At 21.6% G+C, this 21,255-nt stretch overlaps 3 protein-coding genes across 3 annotated transcripts; all 3 read right to left on the bottom strand.

Moving 5' to 3' along the window:
• Nucleotides 1–1,117: 1,117 nt before the first annotated feature.
• Nucleotides 1,118–12,415, bottom strand: SRAE_1000254200 (Voltage-dependent calcium channel type A subunit alpha-1; the record flags this gene model as incomplete). Its single annotated transcript, XM_024649631.1, has 8 exons — nt 1,118–1,810; nt 1,993–2,088; nt 2,210–2,755; nt 3,277–7,099; nt 7,256–7,872; nt 9,108–9,255; nt 11,986–12,160; nt 12,214–12,415. 8 exons carry the CDS (start codon nt 12,413–12,415, stop codon nt 1,118–1,120), a joined length of 6,300 nt encoding a protein of 2,099 aa, XP_024503488.1.
• A 2,300-nt stretch (nt 12,416–14,715) lies between these two features.
• Nucleotides 14,716–15,813, bottom strand: SRAE_1000254100 (Hypothetical protein; the record flags this gene model as incomplete). Its single annotated transcript, XM_024649629.1, has 2 exons — nt 14,716–14,800; nt 14,876–15,813. 2 exons carry the CDS (start codon nt 15,811–15,813, stop codon nt 14,716–14,718), a joined length of 1,023 nt encoding a protein of 340 aa, XP_024503487.1.
• Nucleotides 15,814–17,487: 1,674 nt separating this feature from the next.
• On the bottom strand, nt 17,488–20,411 carry SRAE_1000254000 (Hypothetical protein; the record flags this gene model as incomplete). The annotated part of the gene is made up of 5 exons (XM_024649628.1): nt 17,488–17,536; nt 17,725–17,948; nt 19,252–19,385; nt 20,195–20,278; nt 20,318–20,411. 5 exons carry the CDS (start codon nt 20,409–20,411, stop codon nt 17,488–17,490), a joined length of 585 nt encoding a protein of 194 aa, XP_024503486.1.
• Between the last annotated feature and the right edge of the window lie 844 nt (nt 20,412–21,255).

Genomic DNA, 21,255 nt, shown 5'->3' with positions numbered 1-21,255 from the left:
TGAAATTTAGATAAAAACCTTTGGGACAAAATATTACAAACAAATCAATTTTAAAATTTTATTATTTCTGTGAAAAGATAAAAGTATGTTGATATCGCTAATTGTTTTTTCTATTCTAGACACTTGTATAAATTTTATCTAAAGTTTACAAAGCGTCAATTTCCAGATATTTCAAAGAAATATAATTAAAAAAATTTATTTGTTTGAATTAAAACATGAGAATATATTCATCTGAAAGTCCTTGAAATTGACAACTTTATAATATAATTATTAATGTAAAAAAAGAGTATCTCAATAGTTACAATCAATGAAAGTTGAAAGCAAGAGTGTGAAATGTTTTTTAGAAAAAACTTGACTTCATTGATGCAATCATGAATTTTATAAGATAAAGTATTATTCTCAATCAGATTTTTGTGAGAAATCTATCAAGTTTAAGTTTATCTCTATAAAATTTTTCTGTACAGAGATATGATAGAAGATGCACTGGGCTTCTTTTAGTTTTTGAAATATAGTATATGTTGAAAGTTTTTTTTATTTTAACGGTTTCTGAGATATGTAATGTGATATTTTTGAGCACTCAGCTTTTTTTTCATAATTTTTTATATTTAAAAAATAGTTAAAATTACACAAATGTACTAAAAATAGACTATATTTAAAACTTGGTTAGAAGCAAATTGCAAAAAACTCCTTGTTTGAATCTTTTTTTTTGAAACAGGATATAATGAAAGACGAAAATTTTTTCCAAATATTTATTGTTCTCGGCTGAAACTTATTATATTACAATCGAACTAGTCTTATTTAATTTCTTTTTAAAAGTATACCTAAGATTAATAATTTTTATAACACTATTTTCACTTTTTTTTTAAAAATTCAAAATCTCTTTTTAAAAATGTCAAACTTCTGATTTAATTTCTATTAAATTTTATACATTTTTACAGTAATTGAAATTATTAATAATAAATCCTTGACTTAGTAATAATCAAAAAAGATTATCAATAACTAAGAGAATATAAATACTCAATTTTTTTTATGAGATCAAATAAAATACAATTTGACAATTAAATAATAAAGATATATATTTGAGCAAAAATAAAACTCATATTTAAATTATATTTTTCTAAATCATTGCCCACCGTTCTCCACCTTCTTCTCCTTCTGAATCACTTAATGGAACATTTCCTGGTTGTGCATATACAATTGTTTGTGCACCCCCCTGTGAATGGTATTGAGGCTGAAAACGTGTATAGTTATTTGTATTTTCATAAGAAGAAGATTCATTAAAACCAGAACGTGGACGGGGAATTGAAATTTTATTTATATCTGGAAGACGGCGTTGCGTTGGTACAATCCTAGGATCCTCATCATATTGATCATCATATCTCCAATTAACACGAATATTTTGAGATGATCCTGCATTATGAATAGATTTATCATTACTATAATTTCTGTCATTATAGATATCATCATAACTTTGATTAGAAGGATTTGTATATCCCATAGGTTGGTGATGAAGAACATGATTATTAGTATTTGGTATATTTGGTGTATTATGATAACTACTTAATTTAGGTGTATGTGATTCACCATAATAAGGCATCGAAAAATTATCATGCCCTTTTGGCATATTACCAGAATATCGATTATAAGGTCCAGAATGGTCTTCTGAATAACTAATATTTGGTGGATTATGAATTGGTTGGTAACCAGAATATCTTTCACTATAACTTCTTCCATATAAAGAAGGATTTTGATGAATATCTTGAGGTGAAGGACTTCTACTATGTCTTTGATTAGAAAGAAGATGCTGTGTCTAAATTAAGAATTATTTTACATAAGAATAAAAAAAAATGTATAAAAATATTACTAGATTTAGATAGAAGATTATAGAAAAAAAAAGAATCACAGATATAAAACAAAAAAAAAAATAGATAGTTAGGATCATGCAAAATGTTACTTTTTATAGTTAACAAACAATATGAAACCCTTGTTTACCTCATCATAATAGTCATCCCTTTTATTAGAATAATAATTGTTTTGTGATGAACCACAATAGCGTGGTATATATCTTTGTGATCTTGGAAAGTAGTGCTATAAGGAAGAAATAAAAAAAAAGTAGAAAGATAAATAAAAAAAAAAAGTAGCCATTGTGGGAAGATAAAATTTAAGTAGATAGATAAAAATAGGTAAAAAAAAAAATTTATTAACATACCTGAAAACTAACTGGTTGATAATCAGACCTTGCTTCTCTACGTCGAATTTTACTAAATACACCAGAAAATTTACCATTATTATAATTATTTCCATATCTCATTGGTTCACGATCATATGTTTGTAAATATGTATCTAAACTTGTATGTGAATTATCATAATACATATCATTATTATCATTTTTTGGTTTATTTCTTATTTTTTGTTGATATTCATGAGTATTTGATGTTATTGAATCATTACTTTTTGTAGGTTTAATTGTATCAACAATTGTTGAAAATAATGATTGTTGAGGTCGGTGAATATTTATATGTGAATTATTGTTTAATGAAGTACCTTCATCATGATTATAATTTGAAGAAATATCATTTTTAGTATATTTTTTATTATCATTATTTTGACTGCTTATTTCATCATCATAATTATCTTCATGTTCTGTATGATGAAGTGGTGGCTGAAAATTACTTGTACCTCCCCCACCTGCAGCAGATTTTGCAGCAGCAACTAATCCTCTTAATCCACCACCAAAAAGTCCTCCACTACATATCTATAAAAAAATTGAATTTTAGATAAAGAATATTTTTAAAAAAAATATATATAAGGATAATTTTTTTTAACGTGCTTGGAATGTTTGAATAATTTATTATGCTTATAAGGAAAATTTATGGTATGTTTTATCTAAAAAACAAGATAACATTTTTATATCCAAAACTTTAACATGCTTTGGAAAATATAAGGATAATTATATAAAAATAATTATTAACAATAAAGGAATAAATAAATTATTTTTATAACCTCATTTCCTGTATCAACAAAAATAGAATCACCTAATTGACCATCAGGTAATGTAGGTTGTTGTACTAATATTGCGGGTCGTACTTTGTTTGTATTACCAAACAATTTTTCTTGTACTACTCGTTTAGTTGGTATCTCAATAACTGCTTGTGTTCTACCAAGCAATTTCATTGCTTCACGCGCTTTTCGTTGCCTTTCAATCTAATTATTAATCAATTTTTAAACATTATCAATGTTAGTTATAAATATATATAATATATTTTATTAACTTACCTCTGTTCCTGTTTTTCTAGCACGATAATTTTCTAAAATAAGAAGACCCGCATATATTTTACCAACTGTTAATTTTTGATAACATAGTTCATGATTTGGTGGTACCACTAAATCAATCATATTCTTTTTAGCTTTTAAAGGCCATATTTTTCTTAATGTTTGCCTTAACTCCTCATCTGCTTCATCCATCTCTTCAACTGGACGCATTTTAATACTTAAAGATTCTCTAATTAAGGCAAATAATGTTGTTGTAAAATGAACTGTTCCATCTTCAGCAACTGGCATATTCATTCTAATTAAATGTTTATATGCTAAACGATAAGGACATTTTCGACCAAAACCAACAGGTGGAGCTATATTTCGTAACATTTCATACATATCAGTATAATGAATTCGTCCTGTAGCTGCAGGATCATAATCAGCCCATACACGAATAAATTCATCTAAATGATGTGGTCCTAATATAGAACTATCCCGAGTTAAATAATCAAAATTATCCATAATAACAGCAACAAATAAATTTAACATTAAAAATGATGATAAAAATACGAATGATGTAAAATATGCATAACTCATATTTGTTCCACATGTTGCACCTTTCATTATATTATATTCAGTAAATTCATCTTTTGATGCACAATATTTTCCAGCAGTACATGATAACATTATATCTTGCCATGCTTCACCAGTAGCACATCGAAATAATAAAATAACAGAATTAAAAAAACTTTGAAAATTATTATGTCGATTAATTTCTGTTGTTGGGTCTAATCTTATATTACCAAATACTTGCATACCAACAATAGCATAAATAAAAAATAACATACCAATTAAAAGGCAAACATATGGTAATGCTTTAAATGATTGTACAAATGTCCATAATAATATTCTTATTGTATATCCTTGTTGAAGAAGACGAATAAGACGTGCAGCACGAAAAAGTCTTAAAAATCCTAATGATACAAAATGTCCACCAAATTCTGTTACCAATGCATCTGTAATTGAACCAACAACTGTTATAAAATCAAATCTATTCCATCCATCTTTAAAATAATTTCTAACACCAAATGCTAAAATTTTAAGTATTGACTCAACAGTAAAAACTGCTGTTAATGCAGTATTAAAAAATCTTAAAACTTTTTCATAACCAGGAGAATTACCATGAAATTTCATCATTAAAATTAATGTATTACAACAAATCATTGCCATAATAAAATATTCAAAAGGTGTTGATGTTACTAATCTCCATATTCGATATTTCATTGAATTTTTATTTTCAGGCATAAAAAGAGATCTTGGTCTAGCATTTAAAGCAAAATCAATACATTGTTTTTGATTTTTATCTAAATCACCTTCTGATAATTCTGCTTCACCCTGTTCTTGAAATGTGATAATAATTAAAGCAACAAAAATATTGACAAAAAAGAATGGAAAAACAATGAAAAACATAACATAAAATAATGCCATTTCTACACGAAAGAATGGTGATGGTCCTTGATCTTCTTCTGTTGTATCCATTGAATTTTGTCTTATTCCAGGCCATCCTTCACCAGTTGTTACTACAAAAAGTGTTAACATAGCATTTAATGTATTATCATAATTAAAAGGTCTTAATTTCCATTCTCTTGGTTGTACAATTGGTTCATAATCTTGTTTACTATAAATATAAAATTGTCCATGACATTCATGGGCAAATTTTTTATTACTATCAGTACAATAAAAAAATGTTCCTTTAAATAATTGAACAGCAATAACGGCAAAAATAAATTGAAATAGGAAATATACAATTAAAATGTTGAAGACATTTTTTAATGAATTTACAACACAATCAAATACGGCTTTCAATTTAGGAATACGTTTAATTGTTTTTAATGGACGTAATACTCTTAAAACACGAAGAGATTTTATGGTATTTAAATTTTTTCCAGCTGCACCATCTGTACCAGCAAAAGAAAATGCAACTAATGCACAAACTACAACAACACCATCTAATACATTCCAAAAATCTCTACAATAAGATCCACGATGTAATATAACTCCTTGATCAATTAATTTTAAAAACATTTCACAGGCAAAAACACCAGTAAAACAATAATCCATATATTGTAATACTTTATTTCTTGGATTTTCTTCATCTACAGGATCTTCAGCAGATAATGCTATAGATGATAAGCAAATAACAAACATGACAAACATTTCAAAATATTTTGTTGATACAAATGAATGTACAAAAACTCTTAAACAATTTGTGGGTGAAAAAATAAACATTGAAGAATATGGAACCATTGGTTTAGGACCTCCAAAAGGTGATTCCTCTTCCTCACATTCATCATCATAATAATCTCTTTCTTCCATATCAATACATTGATCACCATTTTCATCTTCACCATCATCACTATCTTCACAAATTTCATTTGCCTTTTCATCCGCTTCTTCAGCTGCAGTTAATTCTTGAGCATTAGCTAAGTTATCAACAGCGATAGCCAAGAAGACATTTAATAGAGTATAATTACCAAATAATACAAGAACAATAAAATAAATGCAATAAACCATTCCACCATCATATATACCTCCTTGAGATTCAATAGCTAAATACATAACTTCATTCCAATCTTCACCGGTTAAAATTTGAAATACTGTAATAAGTGCAATAGGAAATGTATCAAAGTGTGTATATGGATGCATATTTGGAAAATTAAACTTTCCACCAAATAATTGCATACCAAGAAGTGCAAAAATAACAATAAATAAGAATAGAAGGAACAATAATGAAATGATAGATCTCATAGAATTCATTAAAGATCTTACTAAATTTCTTAATGATACCCAATATGATGTTAATTTAAAAATTCTTAAAAGCCTTAAAGCTCTTAAAACTGAAATACCAAAAGATCCACCTTTTACTTCGGCCCATAAAACTTCAAATGCACTTCCAACAATAACTATACAATCAAATCTATTAAATTTAGAAGCAAAATAAGTTCTATATCCCATTGCAAACAATTTCACTAACATTTCACATATAAAAATTCCTAAAAATCCATATTCAGCATATTTTAAGAATTCCGTAAACCATGCTGGTTGCCCATAATGTTCCGAAGCTACACAAGCAGTATTAAGAAATACTAAAGTAATTACACTCCAATAAAAAATTTGACTTTTAACTATTATTCGTAATGAGGTACGAATATTTCTAATTTTACGATTTATATTATCAAAGAAACTTCGTTTTATTTTTTTACCACCATGATCTTCAATATAACTTTCTTCATCTTCTTCCTCCTCTTCCTCTTCAAGTTCCTCTTCAGTTTCAGTACTTTGTTGTTTTGTTGCTTGTTTTAATTTTTTTGTTGCTGCTCTCCTTCTAGCTTCCATAATAGCCGCTTTTTCTTCATCAGTTGTTCTGTCTTCTTTTAATATTACTTCTTCAGCTGTAAGAATCCATTCTAAATACCCGTTTAGTTCACGTTCTATCTGCTGTTGTCGTCGAAGTTTTAAAAATTCTCTCCTATTTTCAACTCTCTCTCTTTCTTTGGCAAATTCACCAGACAAAACACCAAGAACTAAGTTTAACATAAAAAAAGATCCAAGAACAATTAAAGGGATAAAATATGCCCAATTATATGTACTACCAAGAGAGTCATTTGTATAATACATTACAGATGTCCATCCTTCCATAGTAATACATTGAAAGACTGTAATCATAGCAAATGCTATATTATCAAAAGATGTTATTCCATAATTTGGACCTATCCATTGTTGGATACAAACAGTTCCAGGAACATCACAATTATATGCACCAGTTGTTGATGATTTATTCGAGCTAAAAAAAATAATTTATTATTATGTATAGGAAATATCTAAAAATTTATTAATATTTTTCTATATAAATTTCAATTAATTAATAATTAATTTTTTTATACATTATATAATACTTTTCTTAATTAATATATTGTTATTAATGAAATATTATACTTACCAAGGAAATGGTTTTTCACTTAAATTTTCTATTTCACCATCAGAATTATAGCAGGCTGAATGGAAAATTCCAGAATAAAATTCAAGACCAATAATTGCAAAAATAACAATGGCAAAAAGAACTAATAAGCCTATTTGTAAAAGTGGAGCCATAGCACATAAGATTGATTTTAATACAACTTGTAAACTTGGTATTCCACTAACAAGTTTCAATGGCCTCAAAACTCTTACAGCTCTAAGAGTTCTTAAATCAACAGTTTCATTTGAAGAAGGCGAAAATGGCAGCATTGTAAGTACACCGGAGACAACAACTATAAAATCCATAATATTCCAACCGGAACGAAGATATGACCCTTTATGGAGGATAAATCCAAAGGCAATAATTTTTATTAAACATTCAAAACAAAAAATTCCCATGAAATATGGTTCTGTTCTTTCTAACATTTCACTTAAAGGTTTTTTGTCATTTTTAGGCAAATGTTGTTCCATGGCAAGAACAACACAATTACCAATGATTGTCAATAAAATAAAATATTCAAACGGTCCCCATTCAATAATTGCTTTTGCATTTTTTCTTATAAAATTATCTTCACTAAATATAAATAATGATGATGGACCCTAAAAATAATTAAGATTAATATTTTGAATTTCACTGTTATGAATGACAATGTCATCAAATTTCGCCGTCTTAGCTCAGTGGCAGAGCGTCTCTCTCGTAAAGAGAAGGTCACAGGTTCAAACCCTGTATGCGGCATTCTTTCTTTGCTACATTTTTGAAAATTTTAGTTAAACTTTGCTATATATAGTATCTTTTAAAAGAAAAATTTATTTTTTTGCTTCTTAAGGTAAAAAAATCCAATTTCTCTAAATAGAAATTTGATAAATTTTCAATATTTCTTCAAAAAGTTGCCACATGCTGGGATTGAACCAGCGACCTTCGGTTTACAAGACCGACGCTACTACCACTGAGCCAATGTGGCTGGAGAAAGACCAAACCTCCAGTTTCTCTACGAAACTATTTTAAATAATTAATGTATATTTTTGCATACTAATGAAAAGAGCTGTTTTTTTATATTTTGTGGTTATATATATATTTATTTATATATATATATATATATATTTACATTTACTAAATTTAAATAAATATAATATTCATAATATCATTAATAATATAAGTATACATTTTATGGAGGCCGCTAACTACAATATTTTTTTATTACTTCACTGAGCTTTAAACCTTTTTAAAACAATTTATATATTATTTGTGTAATCAAGAATAAATAGACATACAACTAAAGCTTTTTTTTTAAAAACGAAACTCAACCTTTTTTTAGCTTATGAATTTTTTAATATTTTTAAGTATACTACGTTTTTTATAAACAAGTTTTAAAATAAAAATAATATTAAAAAAAAACAAAAAAAATACATTATGAAAGAAATATTTTTAAATAAATGTCTAATTCATTAAATAAATAAATTAAATACTAAAGTATTAAAATTTAATAAGAAAAAAAAAAGTATTTTTTATGGTCAACTTCTTAAAAATAATTTAAATATGTGTTATAAAAATTATACATAAAATATGTAACTAATGTTTTTTTTTTGTTAAATTTGTTAATATTATTTTATGTTAACATTATAGTACTTTTGTTAAAATAATAATAAAAACTAAGAATATTAAAATAAATCGTTTTTAAAATTCAAAAAACTTTTTTTTTTTTAAAAAAAAAAAATATATTTTATATAATGTAAATATACTTATAGTTGAATGGTAAGTCTATTAAAGATGTACTTCTTTTGGGTAAAAAGATAGATGAATTTTTTTTTTTAAATGATGCTATAAATTAACGTACCTTCTCTTTTACTGGTGCTGAACCTATTCCTGGTTTTCTTCCTATACCCCCAAAGGGAGATGCACCAGAACCAACACCACCATGATTTCCTGTTCCAAATCCTCCATCAAGCCTAGATTGCTCTTTACGAGCCTCTTCAGCAGCCAACCTAGCAATTTGATCAATACCCAACATTTATAAAAATTTTATTTATTTTTTATATATAAAAAAAATGCGGCATGTTTTGGCATAGGCTAAATAATTTTTTATTACTAAATTTAATTTTTGTTAGACTTGAATGTGAGAATCTATAAATATAAATGAAAGAGGCAAATTTTTGCTATTCAAAAACTATTGGAAAATATGTCAAATAGGAAAGTTCTATTTAATGCCATAAAAAGAAGTTTTAAAAATGAACTTAATTTAAAAAATGATTTATATAAAATTATAAGGATAACAAATAAAATTAGTTTAATAATAGTTATAGAAAAAAAAAATAATATTACGTTGAAAAAAAAAATCCATACATAATATATATTTAATGATAAGATTTTTATTAATAATTATAATAACGGTAATAAAAAAAAATTTTAACCATTATAATATAGTGTATAACAATAGTAACTATGTATTAATATATTCAATAACTTATATATAATATATATATATATGTATATAAATAAAATAAGTTGAAAATAGTAACAAAAAAAAAAAAAATTTTTTTTTTATATATATTAGGAATACAAATTTCAAAGTATAATTTTTTTTTAATTTTGTGTTATTGATATTACATTCAAATAATAATAACTATTTTTAAACAAGTACTATTTTTACTGTTAATAGAGAAATTGTATTATGGGATGCATTTATCATTTTATATTATGTCGGTTGACTATTTTTACGTAATCAAAAGAAGTCTCATAAGAATAAAAAGAAATGATAGTAGTAGCCAAAAGAATGTGGAACATAACATCTCCCATCTTTGGCGAAAGAATAGCCTAGTGGGAAGCTATAGCAATATCATTAAAAGTATAGCTAAAGTATTGGTTGTCAAATATATATATATATATATATATTTATATATATAGTCGGGGCTTTGTATATTACACTATTGAGGATAAAAAAAAAATTTTTTTTTGGTATTATAATAAAAAATAATAATAATAATAATTAAAAAAAAAAAATAAAAAAAGAAAATGATAATTTTAAAAAATTATTATAGAATAGTGATAATTAACCAACTATTAATAATAATATAGTATATCTATAAATAAATTAAAATTTTTATAAACTATTAATATTTTAATTTATCAAATTCCAAGCTGAATTAAAAATTTTAAATTTACTACTATAAATACAAATAAATATGAAGTTTTGACATTTCCAATAGTAAAAAGTAGTTTGACGTGTTTATTAGTGATGAATAAAAGAAATTATTTAACTTAAATTGGACATTTCCTAAACAACATCACACTACTTTTTGTTTAATTTTTTTCTTTTTTGTCATATTTAAATATAATTGTATATAGATAATTTTTATATTTTGTAAAACTATACAATTGTTCAATATATATATATATATACAAGGAAATTTAAAATTAAATTTTAAAAAAGATTGTCATTAATGAAACTTAGTATAATTCTTAATTTGTATTCTATATATTTTTTCTATGAAAAAAAAAAAAATAATTTCTAAATATATAGAAAGAAGAAGAATTAAATTTAATACAAATTATGGGTATTATTTCTATGTTTAAAAGATATATATATATAAATATATAAATTGGTATAGTCTATCAAAAAAAAAAAAAAAAAGATACCTTTAAAAAGCTTTTCACTTTAAATAACATAAAAATTAGTTTATAAAATAATAGGAAAAAAAAATGTTACTTAAGTTATATAAAAATACAATTGAAAAATGAAAATTTCTTATATTTTATGTAATGTAAAGTCATATTTTGTTATTAAATTTAATGTAATGTATTATAAGTGCATTGAAAATATTATGACTTTATAAATAATATTTTATCAATTTCACCAAATGTTATAACAATTTTTTTGAATATTATTAGGTAAAATTGATTTTTATAAGAATGTTTATCTACCTTAAAATAAGAAATTAATATAAGATTGTGAAAATTTTATACATAAACAAAATAATATATACAAATAAAATTGTATATATATATATATATATGTATATATTTATCTTTTGTTTTAAAAATATAATTTAAAAATAAAATAAAGATAAAAAAAAAATAAATTTAAAAATATTAGTACACTAATCTTACAAAATATATATAAAATATTAATATTATATTATATTAATATACATATATAAATGAATTTTAAATAAATTTTTATATTATATAAAAAAAATAATATAATTTAAAAAATTTTTAACCTATGCCAAAAATATAAAATATTATATAAAAATATAATTTAATTTTAAGTATAAATGCTATGTCAAAAATTTAGTTAATATATTTAATTTAATAGTATAAATATATTATATTTAAAATTATAAAATACCTATCTCTTCTTTTCCATAAATAATTATAGTATATTAATGTTAATGTTCCTGGATTTCGATAGAAATCTTCAGCATTCTTGTAACGTGTAGTTAACGGCATTGTTATAATATTTTTATATATAATATTTAGGATTCATAAATACAAATATTGTATTTATAAAAATGTAAAATTACTTTTATATAAAAAAATTAGAAATATCTAAATTTATAGTATTCACCTTCAGCATAATACTAGTTAAGTGCCAAAAATATATTACCTTTTAGACATAGCAAATATTTCAAAATGGATATTTATGTAATAGTGATTAGAAGATGTCAACTTCAATAAGAGAGTCATTTGTTTGCGCAAATTTTAACTCAAATTACCCTGAAATGGCAGGTAATGCTGCTAATCGCATCATTTCTCGAAAAGCTTCTCCTGCTGGAGGTACTAAAGTATTTCCGGATGTAGGTAAATGCATATTAGAATTTAGAAGAGGTAAAGAAAAATCTGACATTTTAGAAGTGTTTTTCTGAGGAGATACTAATGGTGAAAAAAATGCTAAAAAAAGGAAGTTATTATGCTAATTAAATATATGTAAATAAATAAATTACCAGGTGTAACAGGAAGCATCCATTGTTTAATTGATATGTCTTTTAATGGATCGTTTATATATGATATTCTTTGATATGAGGGTCTTCGAATTTCTTTACAATTATCATTATTTGTAAAATTATGTGATCTCACATTCCTCATATAATTACAATCATAATAATTTTTTTTTGTATAATTTTCATTATATTCTTCATATACCATTTTAGAATACAATTTAAAGGATATAAATTAATGTTATTCTTATATAGAATAACATCTAAATTTAAACAAACTAAAATTTTATCAATCAAAACATGAAATTTAATATATCGATAGATAAAAAAAAATAATTATTAAAAGTACAAAAATATTAAATTTACACTAAAAAAATTAATATAATTAGTGTAAATTTTCAAGATATCTTGAAAAATAATAATATCCTTATTTGTAATTATAATTTTTGGTAAAAAAAAAATATATATGCTTTGTAGTTTGTGACAATTATAATAATAACTAGAATAAAGCAAAAATACTAGAATTTTTCATAAAAACATAGTGAAATAATTTTAAGTATCTTAAATAATTATTTTATAAAAATTTCATATTTTATTTTATTAATAATTTTTAAATATCTGTATAAAAACCTTATTAAAATATGACATAAAGAAAATGCTATTTAAAATAAATTACAACTACGATACTTTATTAAACTAAAACATTTAAAAATTTAACGAAAGATATTTTATCTTTTTAAAGTATTATTTACTTTTAGAAATCTTATCTTATAATATTTAAATTTTTTTTTCAAGACTTTATGTATAAAACTTCAGTTATTTCAATTAAAAAATTACATCCTGATATCTAAAAATTTTATAAAATATGCTTAGTATAGATAATAATTAAAATACCAAATTTTAAAATAAAAATAATTTTATTTAAAATTTTATACTACTTATGGTATATCTTTATTTTTTTTTTAAAAAATATAAAATTTTTTAGTTTTAGTAGATAAAAATATTATTATTAGAAATATTATACTTAAAATTTTTAAACATTTCTTTTATTTTTATTTATTTTAGAAGATATTTTAATTCTAAAAACAACATCATTAATTATTGTTACCTGATATATATGTATAAAAAACAATATTGTAAATAAATATAAATTACTAGAAGGATTTACATTCTTATATATACTTTTTTTTTTATTTAACTAACAGATAATTTAATAGTAATTCATAAATATTTATAATTATATTTTGAATCAAAAAAAAAAAAAAAGTATTAGTATGATAAAATTCTGTGACATTATATATAATGTTCATTCTATTAAAATATTCTACACAAAAAAAGGAAATGTTTAATTTATGCTTTAAAAAAAATAAATTATTCATAAAAAGTAATAAAGAATGGGACATTTTATAAATTACAAAAATAAAACAATAGTTCAAAATTAAGATTTCTTTTTTTTAAATAAAATTTAATAACTCAAGGATAAATATATTTTTTTTAAAAAATTATTAAGCATGGTGAATGAAGAGAGGAGAAAAAAAAATATGAAAAGACAATACATGGTGGATAATTTTAAATGTTAACTTAGAGATTTATGTACCATATTATTACATCTGATTATTAAATATGGATAGTATTTAAAAAAATAATTATTTTTTTTATAGATAAATATAAATATTTATATTTTTTTCATATTTTTTTAATGATATGATCATTAAAATATAATATAAAAATTAAGTAAAAAATTATAAAAATTTATAATTTTAAAATATGAGTATAGATGTTGGTTAATATTATATTTAGTAATTTTTAAAAATAAAAATTTAAAAATATAAGCTTTTCTAGAAAATTAATACTGAGTACAGGAAAAAATGACTTTTTAAAGAAAATTGAAAATATATTAGAAGAAAGTGGGACAGTGAAGAGGTATCTAAAAGATAAGCTTCTAAAGTTTAATAATATAATAGAAAATAAGATGATAAATTGAAAACGTAGTCATTTGATGTAAAAAGTCATTGAGGGCATACAATAATAATTATTTTTCTTAGTAGTTTTATTTCAAAAATTTGCAAAGAAATATTTAAGTATATCTTATGGGTTTACAATAATATATGATAACATAGAATGAATATAAAGTCAAAATATATTATGTGATTTAGAAAACAAGAAATAAGGGTACATTTTTAATTTATAGTGAATATATATATTTTCTTATAGTTAGAATATTCATGATAATAAAACAAAAAGTTAATCTTTATATTAAATTGGAGAATTAAAGGAAGTATTAGTTAAACTTATCAATTTTTTTTATCAAAGCCACTTTAAAATATTATAAAGATGTACTTATTTTTTTTAATATTTAAATGATGTATTATCTATCAATAAAAATATTTAAAAAATATCTATATAATTTAATGCCAAAACATGTTGCATTTTTTATTGTTTTTTTTTTTGTTATAATATAACAAAAATATATATATATAAAATTTTTTTTTTAATTTTTTATCAAACTTACAATGGAGAGCTTGTTCTTTGGTTATCTTTCATCTTTGACATTAATATTGCACATGTTTTGTGGTCTGTTATATCCACAACACTAAAAAAAAAATAATTATAATGTCATTAAAATAGTATTAATTATGTTTTTATTTTATTAATTAATAATAACTACCTTCTTGTTTCATTATTTTTGTCAAATGGTTCTTGAGAACCGAAACAATTTTCATCAAAATCAACAGCTGCCAACTGCCTTTTAAGGAAACCCCTTCTTAAACTAATTTTTTTTTGTGAAAATAAATTTTCATCAATTTTATTATGATTATTAGGTAGGGTTGATGTGTTAGAAATTTTACTATTTTTATGAAGATTATGAAAAAATTCAACAGTATCATCATATTTATCATAACATTTACTATTGTTAGTTGTAATATCTTTATTTGTATCTAAGTAACTAGTAAACTTGTTAACTTTTTCATTATTTAATTTTGAACCTAATTTTGGTGTAATTTGAGATGTAGGAGATATATGGTTATATGATTCTATAAGTGGCGCATCATGTTTAATTATATTTTTATTCTCTGAACAAGGCATCATATCATTTGTATTATAACTATTATCATTTTTTGTTGCTTCAAATATTAGGGATTTTTGTTTTTTTAATTTCTCTATATTATTATTACAAGCATTAAAATTTGTTGTTGACCCTGCTGAATATTGGTCAACAAACTTATTTAAAAAAATAGCATTAGATGAGAGAGATGAATTATAAATTTTTTTGTTATTATCAAATGACTGAGTATGATAATAGTTAGATTTTGGATTATTTTGTGAATAGTAACGTGTAATACATGGTGATTGAAATTTACGCCGTGACAAGGAACATGGTAACATTGGTGTTGAAGTTTGCCTAATATTTAATGGTAAACGTTTAACATAATATTTCTTATTATTATTGTAACTTTCTTCAACTGAAAGAACACGGGTAGGAGCATTAGAAAAACTTTCAGTTAACCATTGTTGATATGAATCATTTGGAGGTAATTTTATATGTTCTGAATCACAAAGTAAAGAATCTCTTGATTGATTAGATAAACCATCATTTCCATACATGGAAATTTATAAAATATTATATATTTTAATGATATAAATAGTAGTTTAGAAATATTAAATAAATATGTAGAAATTTTTTTTAAAAATAAATAAGTCTATAATTGGTTTTTTTTTTAAACTAAGGTAGGAAAAAAAATTTTTTTTTTTTTAAAAAATATATATAATAATTATAAAAATATTTTAATATAATAAATTAAAACTTTATAATTTACATAAAAAAAAAATTTTTGGTTTAACAAATTTTTTTCTCTAATACTATTAAAATTATAGTATATCGATACTAAAAAGTAAAAACTAAGTAATGTTAATATTTGAATGCAATAATAATATCATGTAACTACATGCTTAAGTTTTATTTTAACAAACTAATAATCTCACGAATGCACAGTGATAAAAAAGAATGAAATATAACATATTTAAAACTAATGAGCAAAATCTAATAGTTAAAAATTTAGTTAACTCAAGAATAGCCAAACTTTTTAACTTATGTATCATTTTATATATATTATACAACAACAAAAAAAAGATTTTTATACTATCAATAATACAAATTTTATATAAATCATATAAACTATATAGAAATTTGACAGATGAGGAAAATGAACAAGAATTGTGTCACCTACAAATAAAAAAAGATATCATTTATACAATTTTTTTTTGTGTATTTATTATAAAAATAGCATGACAAATAAATTAAAAGCTAAAAATTCTTTACTTTAAAGAAATGATTGATTGGATTTCAATTTTATACATATAACAATAAACAACATCAATTTTTATAAAATATTTTTATTATTAATTTACAGAAGAAAAATTTATCTACAATTTTTAAAAGAAATACTTTTTTTTTTCTGGTATAAAAACATCTACTGTTTTTATTTACATTATTTATACATATTAATTATTTATACAATAAATAAACAATATATTAGGTAATAATTTAACTAAAAATAATATTATTAATTAAATACTCTAAAAGTTTTTTACAAAAATTTTTTCATATATTATTTTCTGTAAAATATTTAAATAATATATTTTTTTTATATACATTTTATATATAACTAAATACAAATTTTACTTAATAATAAAACTAAAGATAAGATAAAAAAATTTTTTTTTTTCAATATTTGGTTATCAAAGGAAATATTTAAGAAATATAAATTGTATATTTTTAAAGAAGGTAAATGCTATAGAAACATTATAATATATATTTTAACAATATACTTAAATTTATAAATAGAATAAACGAAATCATTGGAAAAATTTTACCACCTTTGTTATTAAAAATCCTTTTCAAACATCATTATTTATTTTGAAAAAAAAATAAAATAAAATGTAAAAGACATATATTTTATTAAAAAAAGATAATAACTAACATTTTTTTTTCAAATAAGAATTTATTATAAATTAATAAGTTTTTAAAAAAAGTGAAAAATAATGTCCTTAATCACCATATATATATATATATATATATAAATCTCAAATTTAAAAATATTCTGATAGTATTATATGCTTTTATATATAACTAAAAAACAAATCTTCATTAATATTTTTAAGTCAAAAATATATTTATTACATATTAATTACGATCATACATAATTTTACAAAAATTTTGCCAATTAATTTTTCTTCTTAATAAACTTGGAAATATTATAATTTATTAACAAAATTAATTTATGAAAATGGATTGATAATTTTTTTTTTTGGTAGAGATATTCTATGCCTATTATATTATATAAATATTAATTTTAAAAATGATGTTTTTTTTTTACAGTTACTTATATTAGTCCGATCTTTTTATTAAAAAAAAATATAATATATTATTTACCATATTTTTTTTTCCTTAATGTATGTTATTTTTAACAACTTTTAAAATTTCATTTATTACTTTTTTTTTATATATATACTTACCGTCTTCTCCAGGGAGGAACATATGTTGTTGTATCAGATTTTAAGAAAGAATTAACTGATTTCAGGGAATCTGAAGATTTTTCCAATGTTTTATCACAAAAAAAATTATTATTTGTTTTATAAAAATTGTTAGATGAATAGTCGTTGTCGTTTTGTAAACTATTTCCCTCAATTGTACTAGATTCCCGTTTATGGGAACAGGCTTCTGAGGCACGCCGGGCAGCCTAAAAATAAAAATAAATAAAATATTAGATATGGCAAAATTTTGGTAATAAAAACTTTAGAAGATAAATTTAAGAATAAAAATATAAATTATTCTTTTGCCGATTTTGTAGTAAAATATTAATAAATATTCCTTAATTTGAATAAACTTTATCATAAAACTAGAAGCCAATCAAATTGGGTGGAATTTTACGCTTTACCCACTTTGCATTTAATAACTAAAAAAGTAAGTAAGATGTTATGTATATTAATAAAATATATAGATGATTGGCATGATTAAAGAAAAGTATAAATTTTTAAGAAAAAAAAAATATTATTTATTTTATTTACAAATATTTATAAAGCAAATAGTTAGTACTATATAAAAACCCTACATTAAAATATTATGAAAAATAAAAATATTTTAATTTTAATATATATATATATATGTAATCTTAAATATAAATGAATTGGTATGATAGAGAAAGACAAAGAAAGGTTACATATTTATTGTGATAATATTTATTTGTGTACATAAATAAAAAAGATAACAAAATTATGTGTTACAAAAGAAATTGAAATATAAAAATATGATTTAAGAGTTGTGAAGAACATCAAAATATTCACATATTATTCAAGTGCATTTCAAGTATTCTACATCAACTTTTAATTAGTTCTTTCTCTAGTTTTTTTTTTATAAAATGAAATTGTATAATTTGAGACATAACAAAGTGTTATTGTATTCTAATAAAATAGTTAGTAACAAAATTTAAAATTTTTATAATAGTTCTAAAAATAAGACAAAATTTTTTAACCAAATTAAATAGTTTAAGAAAATGTAAATTGGTTTTCTATATATAGAGGAAGAATTGTTATCATAATAATAAGGAAGAATAAAATTCAGTTCAAAAAGTTCAAGTAATATACATTAATAATTTCTTTTAAAAATAATTGTTTACTATCAAATATAGTATATATACATTTATGTTAATAAAAGTTAAATTACTATAATATATAATGTAAAGTAATTAAATTAACAAAATAATATAATAAAATAAATTAAAGTTATTAAAGGAAAAAGTTTATTCATAATTTTTATTAAAAAAAAATTCTCATTTTGTGTAACTTTATTGTTATTTAATAAAATTTAAAACTCTTAAGTGAAGCTCTTTATATTTTGAATGTTAATTTGTTTATTAAATAATTACAATATATTGTTAAAATAAATTTTGTCTAAAGTTATGTAAAAAAAAATAAATTGTAGGAATATATGTTAAATAATTTTTTTATATAATTAATAAAAATAAATTTTGATATTAAATTTACCTGAAGTACTGCTGTTGCAAAATCAAAAGAATTCCTGGTATCATGTAAAGTTGCTCTTGAGGCTCTTCTGGTACTCCTAAATCCAGCAGAATTTGGTGGTGTATTATACCTCGATGTTGTTGATAACTTTTTTTCTAAAAATAATAAAAAATAAATATAGTTAGTGAAAAATATAACTTTTATTTTATATATTTTTTTAACATACCAATATCATTGGAATTAGACAGTGACTTAGATCTTTTATTTTTAAAATCTTTTTTATTTAATTTTTTAAAAAATGTCGTTTGATTATTAATAATTACCACCTGACTGGTATTTTTTTTTAAAGAATTTTTTGGAGAAGTTAATGGTTGTGAATGATGCCTTTGGACATAATTTTTTTTAGATACATCATTAAATGTATTATTTGAAATACTTAGAGTAACGGTACTATTAGAATCATTAGAAGCTTCGTATCCAAGTTTTTTTTGTTGGTGTTTCTTAGCAAAAGAAGTTTTAAATATAGATTGACGTTTTTGACGATTTAATAAAGTTGATCTAATCATTTTATTATAAATATAATTATAATTTTTAAAAATATATATATATAGATATGATAAAAATAAAATCAAAAAAAGTAGTAAGAATAAAATATAGATAGGCTTATAATTTAAGATATCGTCATTTTATAAATAATTAAAATAATTATAGGAAAGATTTTGTTTGTTTTATATACAATAATAAGAAAATGAAATGTCATTTAACATCTTGGATACGATTAATTATTTATATAACATTACAAATCTATTACTTTAACTTTAATAAGAAAAATATTTGATAAAATGTCAAATAAAGATTTTATAAAAAAATTTTTTTGTAAGTGTATAATTTATTAGGACAAAAATTTTATTTTCCCAAACCAGTAAAAAATTTTTTAAAAAAAGTTTAAAAAAAAAAAACTTACTCAATAAAACTGATTTTCTTCTTTTACTACTTTTTTTCATACTTGCTTTTTTGTCAATTTCCTCATTGTCCGAGGTACGTTTCACTGAAAAATATAAAAATTTGAAAGAACATTTTTTATTACCTAAAGATGAATTGGTTGTCTTGGTATGATAGCTATGTAAGTGAGCTAAAGATTGCCTTCTTTTAGCAAATGCCGCTGTTCTTCCCACAACCATACTACTTTAATTATTAAAATTCAGATTTGGTTAATAAATAATTTTTGAAAAAAAAAATAAAAAGATTTTTTTTTTATCAATATAGGGTAAATTAGTATGATGAAGACATCAAAAAAATTTCCATGATATTTAATTTGAAATAATAAATTTTTGGTAAAAATAATGCTAAAATTTTATTATATTAATTTACAATTTAATCAAATTACGTAAATAACTTTTCAAGTTAAATTTCATGTTTTTTTTTCGTGACCAATGGAATAATAAATTAAAAATGTTTGAGATTCAAAACTTTTTATTAACTGTTAAAATTTCAAGTTTTATTTGGAAGGAGGATATAATAAATATAAAATGTTTTATTATTTATAAAATGTTTACTTTCTTTTTTTTTATAAAAAATGTATTCCTGGAATACAACTAATTTTGTTAAAAGTGATATTAGAAATGTGAATAAAACTTTTTATTTCAAATGTAAATTTTATTTTAATTAATAAACAACTAATAAGTATAAATGTTAAAATATTTTTAATTATCCTATTATTTTTGGAATATTTATTATGTATTCTTAACACGCTATGTTATGTGCTTAAAGCAATCTTACTGATCAAATAATATAGCTATTGTTCTATTTAAACAGGAAATGTTTATTAAAAATAATTACAATAGTATGGTAAAAAAAAATGGTTAATATCACAATATTGTTATGGTAACTATAATCAAATGATAAAAAAAAAAATTAATAAATCTATAATATAGGTTATAAAATACTTTTAAAAGAGTTTAAAAAATTAAAATAACAAAAATATTTAATAATATATGAAACTTTATAAAAATATGTTTTATAAAC

This window comes from Strongyloides ratti (genome assembly GCF_001040885.1).
Source record: "Strongyloides ratti genome assembly S_ratti_ED321, chromosome : 1".
Lineage (NCBI taxonomy): Eukaryota > Metazoa > Nematoda > Chromadorea > Rhabditida > Strongyloididae > Strongyloides > Strongyloides ratti.
Note: the sequence above shows the minus strand (reverse complement) of the source record. Positions and strands in the feature narration are given on the sequence as shown.